This window comes from Aedes aegypti, chromosome 1 (assembly GCF_002204515.2).
Source record: "Aedes aegypti strain LVP_AGWG chromosome 1, AaegL5.0 Primary Assembly, whole genome shotgun sequence".
NCBI lineage: Eukaryota > Metazoa > Arthropoda > Insecta > Diptera > Culicidae > Aedes > Aedes aegypti.
In genome coordinates, this window is record NC_035107.1 from 255,988,714 (window position 1) to 256,003,130 (window position 14,417).

The 14,417-nt window shown below is 34.7% G+C and overlaps 1 protein-coding gene across 1 annotated transcript; it reads left to right on the forward strand.

Moving 5' to 3' along the window:
• Positions 1-8,469: 8,469 nt before the first annotated feature.
• Positions 8,470-10,044, forward strand: LOC5576346 (saccharopine dehydrogenase-like oxidoreductase). Its single transcript, XM_001656037.2, has 3 exons — positions 8,470-9,501; positions 9,555-9,814; positions 9,882-10,044. Exons 1-3 carry the CDS (start codon positions 8,515-8,517, stop codon positions 9,988-9,990), a joined length of 1,356 nt encoding a protein of 451 aa, XP_001656087.2. The 5' UTR covers positions 8,470-8,514; the 3' UTR covers positions 9,991-10,044.
• Positions 10,045-14,417: the final 4,373 nt, after the last annotated feature.

The window sequence follows — 14,417 nt, forward strand, 5'->3', positions numbered from 1 at the left end:
TGAAATTCAAGTTGTTTCTAGAGAACCGTAAAAATTTCATTCAAATCGATCAATAAATGCAAATCGAAAATGTTGCAAATGTTTTATCCAATACTGTATATTGTTTTATCAGTATATTGTTTTATCAGTTTGGCTATTTTTTGGGGAGCACTGTTGATGTTTTTCATTTCAGAAAATTTTGAATTCTGGGAATATATACTTAGTACAGTTTACTCAAGGGTTTTTTTTTTTATTTCCGTACAAAGTGGGCAAAAGGGTCTCAGATTTTCATGAAACTTTTTCCACAAGCCCTGCCTGACTAGAGATGCTAGTATTAGAATGTCAGCAGAAATTAATAACGCCAAACAATTTTTCGACTGGGCTGTGTCGCAAAAGGTGAAAGACCAATTTAAAAAAGATTGGGAATTTATCTATGCAACTGAAAATGACTATTCAGAGGCTGAAAAATTTATTCAGGAAAGATTTTCTAACCTTGTTTCAATTCCTGGAACAAAAAAAACATTCATTTATACCAAAAGACGAACGAAGCATTTTTGCTTGTGAATTTTCAGATGCACATGGAAACCAAGAAAATACAGCATGTTTTGTTCTTAATAATACAAAGAAACGAAAATCTTCTGGTGTTAGCAACCAAAGACAATCTTCCCGGTTGAAAAAAAAGATAGTATTAAGATGAAAATGTAAGTTATATACTGAATAATTGAATAAATAAAATTAAAAAAAAAATAATAATCTTATTTGTTCCATAGAAAAGAAAGAATCCCTTTTCAGTGTAATGAAAAATTGAGGCAGAAACAGTTTTTTTCAGTTTTTCTTAGCGGTGTAATTTTTCATGAAAAATATCATCCATTCCGACTTATACTTCATTAAAACCAATCCCATATCCTTTTTTCAGATGTTTTAGAAAATTTGCAATTGCTTTGATAAAAAATCTTTGTTCTTCCGATGCTTCGATTGAAAAATGGGTTTTCAAAGAAAAGGCTTATATGGTCATTTTCCACAAAATTGGCCATAACTCAAAAACGAAAAAAAAGTACATTTCAAACATTTCAGCCATTAAAGCTTATGATTTATATATATTTTTGAAAGTTTTCCACTAATTGGAACATAGTTTTTCCGGCTTTTCTTTACGAATTTTCTCAACGGTGAAAAACTGTTTCCAGTGGAACGGTGGAAAACTGTTTCCAGTTAATATTTTTTTTTATTCCTGAGAAAATTTGCTTTCATTTTCATAAAAAAAAACTTTGTTTCTACGATGTTTTTTTTTTTGAGTTATGATTTTTCAAAGAAAAGGCTCAAAATGGTACATTTGCACATTTGTACAAAATTGGTCATAACTCAAAAACGAAAAAAGTACATTTCAAAAATTTCAGCGATTAAAGCTTATAAAATTATCTTCTCAAAACTATTTTTTTGAAAATTTTCCACGAGTTGGAGCATAGTTTTTCCGCCTTTTTTTACGAATTTTTTCAACGGTGGAAAATTTTGTGGAAAACTTTTTCCAGTTAATATTTTTTTTTTATTTCTGAGAAAATTTGCTTTCATTTTCATAAAAAAAAACTTTGTTTCTATGATGCTTCGTTCTTGAGTTATGATTTTTCAGAGTAAGTAGTGTCAGAGGAAAACAAAAAAAATTCAACTGAGTTTTCCGGGAAAATAGGCGACCCTGAATTTTTCTCAATTTTTTTTTATTCATGTATTGATGAGCACTGCCTGTGGAAAAATTTTCATGAAAATCTGAGACCTTTCGGCCCAAACCCGTACGGAAATAAAAAAAATCCCCAGTTGCTGGTTTTAAAAGTTGTCAAAATGCGTTGCATTGTTATTCAATGCACGGAATACTCAAGTAGACTTGTTTGGTGTTTCAGGGATGCTGTATTCATAAAGAATAAACACATCTTAATGAAAGAGAACATCCAGCACAGTAAAATGTCAAAAAAGTGGACTTGCAATTTCATTTACTATCGTTCTTACTTGACCCAATCTCACCCCCATTTTTGATGTTTTAGACACCGTACCGAAAAAAATTAAATTTTTGTGGAAAAATCAAATAGATTCCGGGAAATACGTGTGAAGTGTAATGAAAAGACTTTCAACCTTCTACTAATATAACGATAGAGGTTAAAGTACATGTATGACACTTTGCACAGGAGAAATTTAATGTTGTAAATTTTGTCTAGTTTCACCATACAAGTTTATTGATATAGTAAACAAAAACTACTATTTCTAAAAATGTATATTGTGATGAATTACGTGTAATAATATGTTCCCTAACATATCCATTATTAATTTTAGTAACATCAGCGTTATTAGCTGAAATATTTCATGAATCATATTTTTCCGTTTTGACCCAATCCCACCCCCTACAGGGTGTCCGCAAATTATCCGTACAAACTTTGAAGACCTGGCTCTATACAATCAAGCATAATAAATTCAATATTCTTGCATGGTTTTAAACATTGGCTTATTATATTCTTAAGAAATAAATTTGACACATTTCCGATTTCAAATAATTGCAAAACCAACCCAAATGCATCGATGTGTCTTAAAGGGAGCTGTTTTCCGAGCTCTATGACGGAAGAGAAATGTCCATAGAACTCACTGGATTTGAACCGTACAATTTTCTATTTCCAGTCTAACTTGAAGCCACTAACCTATAGATTACTTCAAATAATAATAGGACATTTGGATTCATCTCTTTTAGCTTTTAGGGATAACACATCCCCAGTATGACTAGCGGCCCTCAGGAAAAACGTCACCGAAAAATTTAAATTTGCGTATCTCAGTAACAAGCAATCATTTCGAAATTTTTTAAAGCTGTATTTTGTGTTAACATATAGATGTATTATAAAAGGTACATGGACATTGATTTTTCATTGTTTTCAATGTGAGATCATCTTTCCAATATTTTGCTGTTCGGATAATTTGCGGACACCCTGTAGACCCATTGTCACCGCCATCGACAGTACACGTTAAATGGACCCCAGGCATTTGTAGGTTATATAATAATACAATTTTTCAAACAATTTTCAAAAATACAAAAAAGTTTCAAAAGTCATAAAAAGCTTTCCTTATATCAAGGTTTAAGCCAAGAACAAAATCATTTTGATTTCCGAGGTACGAAAAAATACACAAAATTCTAAAGTGTACCCCGTCTAAAGGCGGGGTTGGGTATTAGAGGGTTAGCACAATATTTAATATTCTTAATTCAATGCAGTTTAATGTGAATCAGTAAAATAGTCATGCAAATTTTATCTAAGAATCCGAACTATTCAAAGCTTATTTTTAGTAATGACGAAAAAGGAAAGGATTTATGCCGACACTTGAAGTAACGAACCATACATAGTTTGTTTGAAAAATACTAAAACTTGTAATCATAAGCATGTAACGAGCTCACCAGATCGTAATCCATCCTCTACACGAATATCTTTTCGCACTCGCACAACGTGAAACGGCAAACAATTGATTCCAACACGCAACATGGAACAGAATCAATGGCCAGCAAATCGCGCGCAATTGAAGAGAAAGGAACCGCACCGATAGGATGTTTATGCAATGTAACAAGTTGAAAAATTGTGATGGAATTAGAATTTTATCAACATTATTATAATTTTGAAAATTTCTTTCCACAGAGTCAATGTTCCAAACATGTGGGTAAAATGAACATGTAACGGGGGTAATATGAACATATACTTGGGGGTAAAATGAACATACAATGGGGGTAATATGAACATATACTGGGGGTAAAATGAACATGTAGTGGGGGTAAAATGAACACCTTTGAAATTGAACGGGTTGTGGCATGATGCTCGGCATCTGGTGCATGTTCAATGCATATCTCACGGACAATCCGGAATCTATGGAACGTTTAGCCGCAACCATTTGGATGGCTGTTCATGTATGTCTTTGTATTTTCCCCGGAAAACTCTCGGCATCTGAAATAAAATCCAGTAGTATTCACCCTGCAATGGTGTTCATGTTACCCCCATCTCGAGTGGTTCATTTTACCCCCAAAGAATCAACATCTTCAAATCATTTGTTCAATTTCCGTCTACTTATCATAAATACTTTAAAAATATAATGTGCTACGCAGTCAAATAGATTTTTGATGGTTTTAGTCATAAAAACCTTAAATTTCAGGAGTGAAAATTTACATCACATGAGAAAACGAAGAGGCGTACTTTGTTTTTGTTTACTTTTCCAGCTTGTGACAGTTCTAGGTCGCGCTAGAGTTGTCGAAATAGTTCCTTAGTCTGAGGATTCAGGATGGTGCAATATTTTGCATAGATATATAGGCCTTTTCATGTGACAGATCCGTCTATGCATTTGTTTACATCGGTGGAGGACCGGTGCTAACACGGGCCTGTCATTTTCATAGAAGAAATGTCAAAGTGCTTCCCGATCAGCTGATTTGAGACGTCATTTGAATAGGCCTATAGCATAATTACCGTAAAACACAAACCTGTTCATTTTACCCCCCCTGTTCATTTTACCCACATCTCGATTGCTTGGGCTTCCCCGAAGCACTCCGAAATACGCGTATCTGTCAAAGGATACAAACTCTAGAGGAATTCAATGGTATAGTACTAAATTCGGTTTTTCATTCATTTATAAAACTTATGTTTTCTTAATTTTGGCTAGTTTATTTGCCCCCCTCAATATCATCACGAAGTTGGCGCCTCTGCCCATGCATAAAACTTGTGGAATCCAAGAAGCAATATTATGAGAAATATCGTTTGAATTCTGCACCATTAAACTTTTTCCTAGGAAAATCACAGGATAAATTTCTAGAAAAATCCATGTAATAAGTTTAAGTTACAATACCTGTATGCAATCAAAAATGTCATATAAACTGGAGTGCTTCAGGTAAAATACTTGAATTGATTTCTCATGGAACTCTGGACTGGATAAATGTATCTTAGGTTCTGGGTTCAATTTCCGCTCGGTCCAGGATCTTTTGGTAGTGGAAATTTCCTTTACTTCCCTGGGCATAAAGTATCATCGTACCTGCCACACGATATACGAATGCGAAAATGGCAACTTTGGCAAATAAAGCTGCTTAGTTAATAACTGATTCAAGGCATGTGAAATCCCATTTCTTGCGGAATCCATGTCTCTAACATAATGCTTGAAGATGATCGTAATGAAATACCTGATCGAATTTTTGAAAAAATCCTGGAATAATAGGGTCCTAAACTGCCGTTCTACGCATATTTGTCCCGCGGTGCATAAGGTTTACATAGAACATGGGACAAATAGGCCTAGAAGGGCAGTAAAGCCCTGTCCCAATTTTAGTGCCAAACGCTTAACACATGTTTACTCAATTTTTTAATGTTTTTCGTTTGTTTAAGTCCAAAAACATTTTTTTAGGTTTTTTTAGATCTTGGCTTAAACTTCAATTTTAGGGTGGATTTTGTTTTCCGTGTCCCTTCCGAAATGCCAGATAGGCCTCTCCATGTGACAGGTCCGTCTATGCATTTGTTTACATCGGTGCAGGACCGGTGCATACACGAGGCTGTCATTTTCATAGAAGAACTGTCAAAGAGCTTCCCGATCAGCTGTTTTGGAACGTCATGTGAATAGGCCTATAGGAACAACCCCAGTGTTAAAACTAAAACCCCTGGTGGTGTTTTTATCGACTAAACGAACGTCAAACATGATCAAAAGTGTCAAGGTTAATTTAGGACCCTATTCGTGTAGTAATCCTTTAATAACCTCAGCAGTTTCCGGGGGTATTGCAGATCTAGAAAAATCTGCTTTATGCTAATGCTTTAAATTCATTTGATTTCAAATGCTGAATTTGAGGAATCTCATTCTACGAATGTCTTAAAAAAATAGAGAAATTTTCCACTGGTCTACTAAAGTGTTATAGATTGCCTGCAGCTTCCTACAGTGTATATATTTTTTTCACGATTTTATTATCACGAAGATAGTAACATTAAAGATAAGATGAATAATGCTTGGCTTGATGGTCTAATACGAAATGAAATGATATCATTAACCATTAACATAGATAAAGAAAAACTGTCAAAAAAGTGGATCTTCTGCATCCCATAGTAAACATTGCACATTTAAAGTTTACAGTAGACTATGAGATAACAGTCCTAAAAACTACTCCAGGGCTTAATTTTAAATATCAAATCACTCAGTTTATCATTGGCTTCCATAAACTTGAGCTGCTTTTTTGAACTGTTTTAACACCATTGGATCAGTGCCCAATGTAAAAAAAGGTAACTGCCTAGGTTACTTAGATTACGAGGTAGCGAACGAAGCTAAATTCGGTCATAAAACATACCGTCATCCGCATTCGTCAACTTGCTTTAATCGTAATCCAGTAAGAAAAGGCGTGGAATTTAATGGCTAATTTAGATCTTGTGAATCGTGGGGCCTTCCTTAGCCGAGTTTTTACAGTCCGCGGCTACAAAGCAAAGCTATGCTGAAGGTGTCTGGGTTCGATTCCCGGTCGGTCCAGGATCTTTTCGTAATCAAAATTTCCTTGACTTCCCTGGGCATAGTGTACCATACGACATATGAATGCGAAAATGACAACTTAGGCAAAGAAAGCTCTCAGTTAATAACTGTGGAAGTGTTCATAAAGATCACTACGCTGAGTAGCCGGCTCTGTCCCAGTGGGGACGTTAATGCCAAGAAGAAGAAGAATGACCTTGTGAATGAAACAAATGAATTTGCGTGTGGAACTTTCTAATGTGTTTTGCTTTCTGAGCCAGTGATTTAAATTAAATACAGTGACATGTTGAAATACGTTTAAATTTCCGGTTAGCGCTCAGGAATGTTCTTTTCTGCTATTCTAGAGAAAAAGTTAACAAACTAGACTTTAACTTGTCATGCCCTGGTCGTAATACTTCTATGAGATTTAATGTTTCGACTCAGTAGTAATGGTATCGATGAAGACCAGTAGCGCAACCAGGATTTGACTCTAGGGGGGGTTTTGGACGATGAAACAGGAGTCAAAGTAGACAAATTTAAATATGTTTATAGACTAATACTAACAAAGGACGTAACAACACTTGCATAGTTTCCTGTGATGAATGAAACAATTTTCGTGTTCCACATGATATTTTATTCCTTTCAAAAATTAGCAAAGGTTATATTACTCTTAGCCTATTTTGTTTCTTTAATACGTTTTCAAGGTTTTCAACAATGAGAATGTTCTTTCAGTGCATTAAGTTGTAGTAGGAACTATTATGAGCAATTGGTAGTAGGAAAATCAGCATTGTAGATTTTAAAACATTCCCAGCTTGTAGACGAATATTTCGTTATTTGTTTTTTCGTCAGAACTCATCTACGTTCATTGATTTATGTTTATCGTTGCTCTCTTTGCAATTCTGTAGAAAATTGACTGAGACTTTTTATATAATTGATCAAAAAATGTATATAACATAGTATTATAATTTTGATACATTGTATCAAAAATTATAACTAGTTTCGATATTTTTTTGATAGATTTAAAACACATTTTTTTATATTTGTGATACAATTCATATTCATTTTTGTTATAAATTTAGTTATTTTAACAACATCCTGCATCAAAATTGTAACAACCTATGTTCGATATAATCTTTATATCATAATAACATGATGTGATATAATTTTGTTATGTACCCCTAGTCGGGTTTCGAAATGGTAAGTCACATAAATTTTTTGCTCTAAGGGGGGTGGGGGGGTGTGTTGACCCCCAAAACCCCCCCTTGGTTGCGCCACTGATGAAGACATATACATGCATTATTCTTTTCGTCTCTTTAATGCAAAAATGATGATTCCCAATATGAGTGAAATAGTTAACTGCTAGGGTAGGTGTACCAGTGGTTCCCTATTTGGCCATACGGGATAATTAGGTTATCTTAAAATTTTTAATCATTCTGTGTTTTTAAGTAGGTTGATATCAAATATGTCTTGATGTTGAACCATTCAAAAATATTAAAAATGTGAAAGTTTGCGAGAAAACACATATGGCCAAATAGGGAACCACTACAGCCATAACTAGTACACTTTCACTAATTGGTGATGACCTGGTGATGACTACGTCCTACTCATGAGGGTGCGGCATATATTTCGAAAATTCTCAAAATCGAATTGTCTATCACCAAAGTACAAGTTACGATTCATACAGACCGATCTTTATAAAAAAAGTTGATAAAAATATTTTAATGTAACCTACTGATGTTTGACAAAAACGTGATTTTTTGCAATTGAGGAATAAAAAATATTGAAGATACCTAAATTTTCATTTTATTATTTATTATCGCTCTCGGATCACATACACATTCTGATGAAAAGTGACAAAAAAATAAGATTTGTCCCGGCCTTATATTACAAAAAACATGTATTTTTAATAACAAATACAAATGTCTGTTCCAGGTTTTTTTTTTCAACTCGAAATCACATTTTTACTTTTAAACGTATGATAACAAGATGTCCATGAACTATTGAAAATCTTTTGGAAAAAATTAGCCACATCCTGTTAATCATTCATATTTAGGAAATAGCAATTAAATGGCGACAAAGGATGCGTTTACAATTTATCCTCCAATCCAATCTTACATTTTAGCAATTCGAAACAATCAGAACATGTCCTCCAAGCGCCCGCTAGATGTGATCATTTTCGGCGCAACCGGTTTCACCGGTAGCCATACCGTTTACGAATCAATTAAACTATTGGAGGATCTTAAATGGGGTGTTGCCGGCCGGAACGTGAAAAAACTGGCGCAAATTCTCCAGGAAGTTGGCCAAAAAGCCGGAGTGGATCTGTCGCAAACTCCGATGGTGATCGCTGATGTGGAAGATCCTGACTCACTGAAGAAAATGGCTGAACAGTGTCGGATCGTGGTCAACTGCTGTGGTCCCTATCGGTTATACGGTGAACCGGTTGTGAAGGCGTGCATCGAAGCCGGCACCCACCACGTGGATATTAGTGGCGAAGCTCATTACATGGAACGGATGCAGTTGCTATACCACGCCCCAGCTCAACAGAAGGGTGTCTATGTTGTATCGGCGTGTGGTTTCGACAGCATTCCGGGAGATATGGGTATAGTGTTCTTGGAGAACAAATTCCAAGGAACTGTCAATTCGGTTGAGACGTTTCTGGAGAAATCGTTACAATCGGGAGGCGGAGCACTGGTTCACTACGGCACGTGGGAGTCGGCCATTCATGCCTTATCCGACATAAAAGGATTACTAGCTCTGAGGAAACAACTGTTCAAATCGAGACTTCCCAGCTTTCAACCAGTTCTAAAAGCTCGTCCAGTACTGCACCGCAGCAAGTTTGTAAATGGTTGTTGGTGTCTTCCACGTCCCGGAACAGACCAATCTGTAGTAAGGCGAACGCAACGATACTTCTATGAGAAGTACAAGAAACGCCCAGTGCAAATGCGCGCTTATTTGACCTTTTCATCCTTTTTTGAGGTACTTTCCGTGATACTTGTCGGCACCGTATGCGGCCTTTTGACTTGGTTCAAGTTTGGACGGCGACTGCTGTTGAAGGTATATCCACTGATGCTCTATCTACAACATTGTCAAACTATTTTCTCCACCAGTATCCACGATTCTTCTCAGCCGGTTTGGTGTCCCACGAGGGTCCATCGGAAGAAGCGTTAAAAAATACGGAATTCACCATCTACATTGTGGGTGAAGGATGGGACCGCAGTGGAAACCAGCTGGACTCTTTTGAGGAACCACCGAACAAACGGCTCGTTGTCAAGGTATCCGGTACAAATCCAGGCTACGGAGCAACTTGTGTGGCGCTGCTGCTTTCTGCAAAGACCATCCTGTACCAGAGCGACAAGATGCCAGCGTCGTAAGTATTTCTTTGAAGTCATTTTTTTTTTTTCATTGATAATAGCAAGGTTGGTATTTAATTTTAGGGGAGGAGTGCTTACACCAGGAGGTGCCTTCTACAATACCAACTTGATTGAAGAGCTTTGCAAAAATGGATTTAAGTTTGAAACCGTCAATGTTGCCACTGATAAATAGGCTTCTTTCATATTTATTTTTTAGTGATGAGTTGAAATGTTTTAAAAATTTATAACCTAATTATGTAGTTTGGCATACAATTAAATGATGTCTTCGACAAACTGATAGCAGATTATTTATCATAGAAGTATATTAACCGTCTTCCAGCCAACATACTTTTCACAAGCAAAAACACACTAAAATGTGCATTACTTTTTTGTTTCTGGATGGATTTGTTGAAATTTTCCCGAAAAACTTTTCTACTTCATAGTCCAGGAAGCTTGGGAATATGAACCAAGTGGTTGCCGATAAAATCGGGATCTAGATGAAGAATGGATTTTGTCTGCGCCAAACTTAAGAAATTCAGCCCTTGAAATCCTGAATGTTTAGTAATGTAATTATTGTTTAATTTAGTAATTATTATATTTTTCAGCCTCAAAAAATCTCACATCCTTAGTTAGTCTAGGTTGAGTTATATTTGTTAAAAAAAAGATGAATTACAGAAAATTTGTTCGACAAAAATTTTCAATGCTGAAAAGAACTGCATTGCCAACAATAATAACTCTACTGCAAAATACTCCTCTACATACGAGCAAAGCGAAGCCTTGGTGAGATTCGTTGGATATCTAAACGATCTATTTAAAATTGATAAAATGTATTGCAACAGGTTCAAAGTTCAAATTTTCCGTCATCGAAAACATACATATTTGAGTTTAGTTAACATATTCCGTTGGAAACATCACAAATTTTCTTTTGAAGAAAGATGTGGCTCCACTTTTAAATGATATTTGTGAAAAAAAAATATAATACTGGACAGAACAAAGTACAACATTTGAATTATTAAAATTCATTCATAGGGACAATGAAAATACGCAATTTCGCGGAAGCCGCGAAATCCACGAAATTTGGAAAATCCTGCGAAATGCCGTGAAATAAATTTTGAGAATCACAGATACAAATTTCAGATTTTTTTTTAATTTAAAATATTTTTTTTTTTTTTTCATTTTTGAGTCGAGATTTCATGAAAAATGTCTGATCATTCAGATTCAACTTTGACGTCTTTCTGGCTCTCTTGTTTTGGTTTGAATTTCTGGCTGTAGAAAATTTTAATTTGGAACAACAAAAATTTCTCCGCAAAAAGGGGCTGAAAAATCAGGTTAGTATCTCAATTTGTAAAATAAAAAACATTATTATGAATAGCTTAGCTTAGCTTAGCTTAAACTGGCTACACATATCAATGATACACAAACGATTACCAGATAAATAAAATCAATGTCCTGATTGATTATACAATGTCTCATTTGTTCATATGTATTTATCCCTTGCTTATCGTTATTTTAACACCAGTAGGTTTCATTTTCCAGCTGGAAATCCTGTGCTTTTATTATCTGATTATTTTTAATTTTTGCTGAGATTTCAGTTCGTGCCATACCGAAAATCTCAGTCAAATAAGGCAGCTGTATTTTTTGTTGAAACCGAGAATGTCAGTTGCGCACGAACAAATTTAGGTGTTCATGGTAGGGTTAGCAATCATTGGATTAATGTCCTTTTCCAGGGTGCTGGAATCGGCTCCAGATCATTCCGGAGGTACTTTTACCACAGAGTATCATTTTTTTCCTACTTCCGTATCAGTTTTTTCCTACTTCATTAACATTTCGCAGTAGTCATTCTCAAGAAAGTGGTATTTAAAAACAAAATGACGTTATTGTTCGACTTACTGAATCTTTTAGCAACAAAAAAAAAACACAAAAACATTGAAAACATTTACTTAAATTTCAAATATATCTGCTTATAAATTGTCCAAATGTACTTTACTATATCTTAACAACGCAATGAAAAAATTGAACAATTAACGTGCTGCATCGAATTGCCGAACGCTTTGAAAGCCGGTCACTTGCCTTTTTCACGGTGTTTTCGGACCAATTTCCGATTTTTTTTGTCTAGAATCCATAATTATGACGTCTCGTACATTCGAAAAAAGAATCTTTGGGTGATTTAAGACCAGTGTCCGGGATTCGAAGCATCCGGACACTTCAAATCAACACGGTATATAGGGCATTGGAAATTAGTTTTAAATGTTGAATTTTTGATGGGGTCAATTTTAGACACAAAATGAATACTTTTCATTATTGCAAGGATTGAAAGCAAATAAATACACAAATAAAATTAATAGAAACTGCGAAAAGAAAGCACGCAGTTTCAATCTCAATTTGTACATTTGGCACATGCTTCGTCGTGTACATGAGTGATTCCAAGCAACAGCACCAAAATTTGGTAAATTTTTTAATTCATTTTTTTCTATTGAGCTGAAACTTTGCACAGTTTTCCAGTTCCATCTAAATCGTCATTTTCCGATATCAAATCTTCAAGTTGAGTCACGACTAACTTTTCAAAAGGGTGTATGTGAAAATGGTTCAAAAATATTCAAAAAGCTGCACAGCAAAAACGGTTCGTTCGATTGTTAGACCACTAAAGAAACAAAGTTAGACAACTAAATAAAGATTCCAAAAAAAATACACACAGTAAAAAAATTTTTTTTTTTTGCATTAAAAACATAATTTTTGACACAAAAACTCAAATATCTCAAAACCCTATCGGAATACCAACGTAATTTTTTGAGGGAAAACGGTCCATTATATTAGCTATCTACCATAAAAATTTGGTGATGGTAAGCCAATAAACAAAAAAATAATAAACAATTAAATATTATATGTAAACAATTAAATATTATATGTATATGTATATATGTATAAATTAAAATGAATTAACAGATTACACGAAAATCAAAAAATTTTTTTACCAGGATATTTTTTTTTAGAGTATGATCGATGAGTTTCTAAATGTTATATATAAACTTTAAAAGTTTTGGATTTGGGTATGCGTTATGAGATCATGAAAACATTTTATTAATACTTATTTATTTATTTATTTTTATTCAATTTTTTTTACAATATCGAACACTTTTGCATCATTATCAGTACAGTTCAAGTATAGTTTTGCTTTAATTTTATTTTCTGACAATGGAATGAAACAGTGAAATTTTTGGGTTCCTTGGATCGTTTTCGCGTTATTATATTGCTCGCTGAGCTCTGATGCCGTTAATTCGTACTCTTCAGTAGTAGTAAAACAAAATGATAATTTTGTTAAATCTTCTTCTTTTCTGCGATTCGCCCAATCAAATAGTTCTTTTGCAGTTTTAATTGGATACTCACGTTCTTTGGCTAAACTTGCTCTTGTGGCCATGTGCTTTATGGTTCCTCCAATAGCATCACAAGGACCTTTGCCATGTGACGTAGCAAAGAAATGCCATTCTGCATCAATTCCGTACTTTGATTTAAATTGACATAGGCTCGAAAAATTCTTACGGTTTTTGTACTGCGATGCTGCTCCATCAGACATGAAATATATCTTTCTGATTTCTTTATCCTTATCAACGCGTAAATAGTTAATCATTTTGGCAATGAACAAATTTACAGATACTGAGTCGTGTCTTAAATCTTCGGAAATTACAATAAAACTAAAATGCTCAATTTGCGTACTTCCATTGAAATAAATAACGAATGGATGAATTGTAGCTTGTTGTACGTTCCAGTGATGGGACTGCACTTCATCTTGCAATACAAAGCTATAGTTTTCAGAAAAATCACAAATGACTAAAAATTCACCATCTTGTAATGTATTTTTCGTATTTTTTAAAAAGCGGGATTGCTCTGTTTTAATAAAGTCGTGAGAAATTAAACTTTCTAATTTCAAGCAAAAAAATGACACAAACTCATCTACGATGGATCGCAGTAGGCGTTGCCGCGAACGGTCGTGTTTTGTTTTGCTTGCCACATATTTTTTCGTGTTCTCGTTTTCCTCGATTTTGCCGACGAGTTGGCTGGTGCTACGCCACCCGGATTGTAGTTCGGAGGTGTATATTGAAAATAACCTTACTATCAAGCAGTGAAAAATTCTTTTAGCGCTTTCCGTGTGATCAAAAATGTCGTGTGTTGGGATGTTTTATGACCGGTTTCAATTGGTTTTGCTCATTAATTTTGTTTCCACGTGATATTTTTCGCGACTGTGTATTATAGCCGACAGTACAACGCCACCAGATAGATTCAAGAAAAATAAGTGTTTTTGTTAATTTATTGTGTTACATGAAAAATGCGTGAAATAAGGCATAAAAATGTGGTCTAGAATTAACCTGTGATATGTGTGTCACAAGAAGAAGGGAATGAATACCCAATTAGTTGCTGATTCGATTTGATGACAACGCCGCGTGGGTGCATTTTGGTGAGATTGTTCTGATTACATTATTATCGATACCCAATTATTAAATACGCGCCAGTCTCAAAGTAACCATCTTTGAAACAGGAAGTGTGTATGCATAATCATTATCCATTTGATAACGGTTATGCATACATGCGGGGCTTGTTGTTAGTGAAAGTGACTTCTGAATGGAC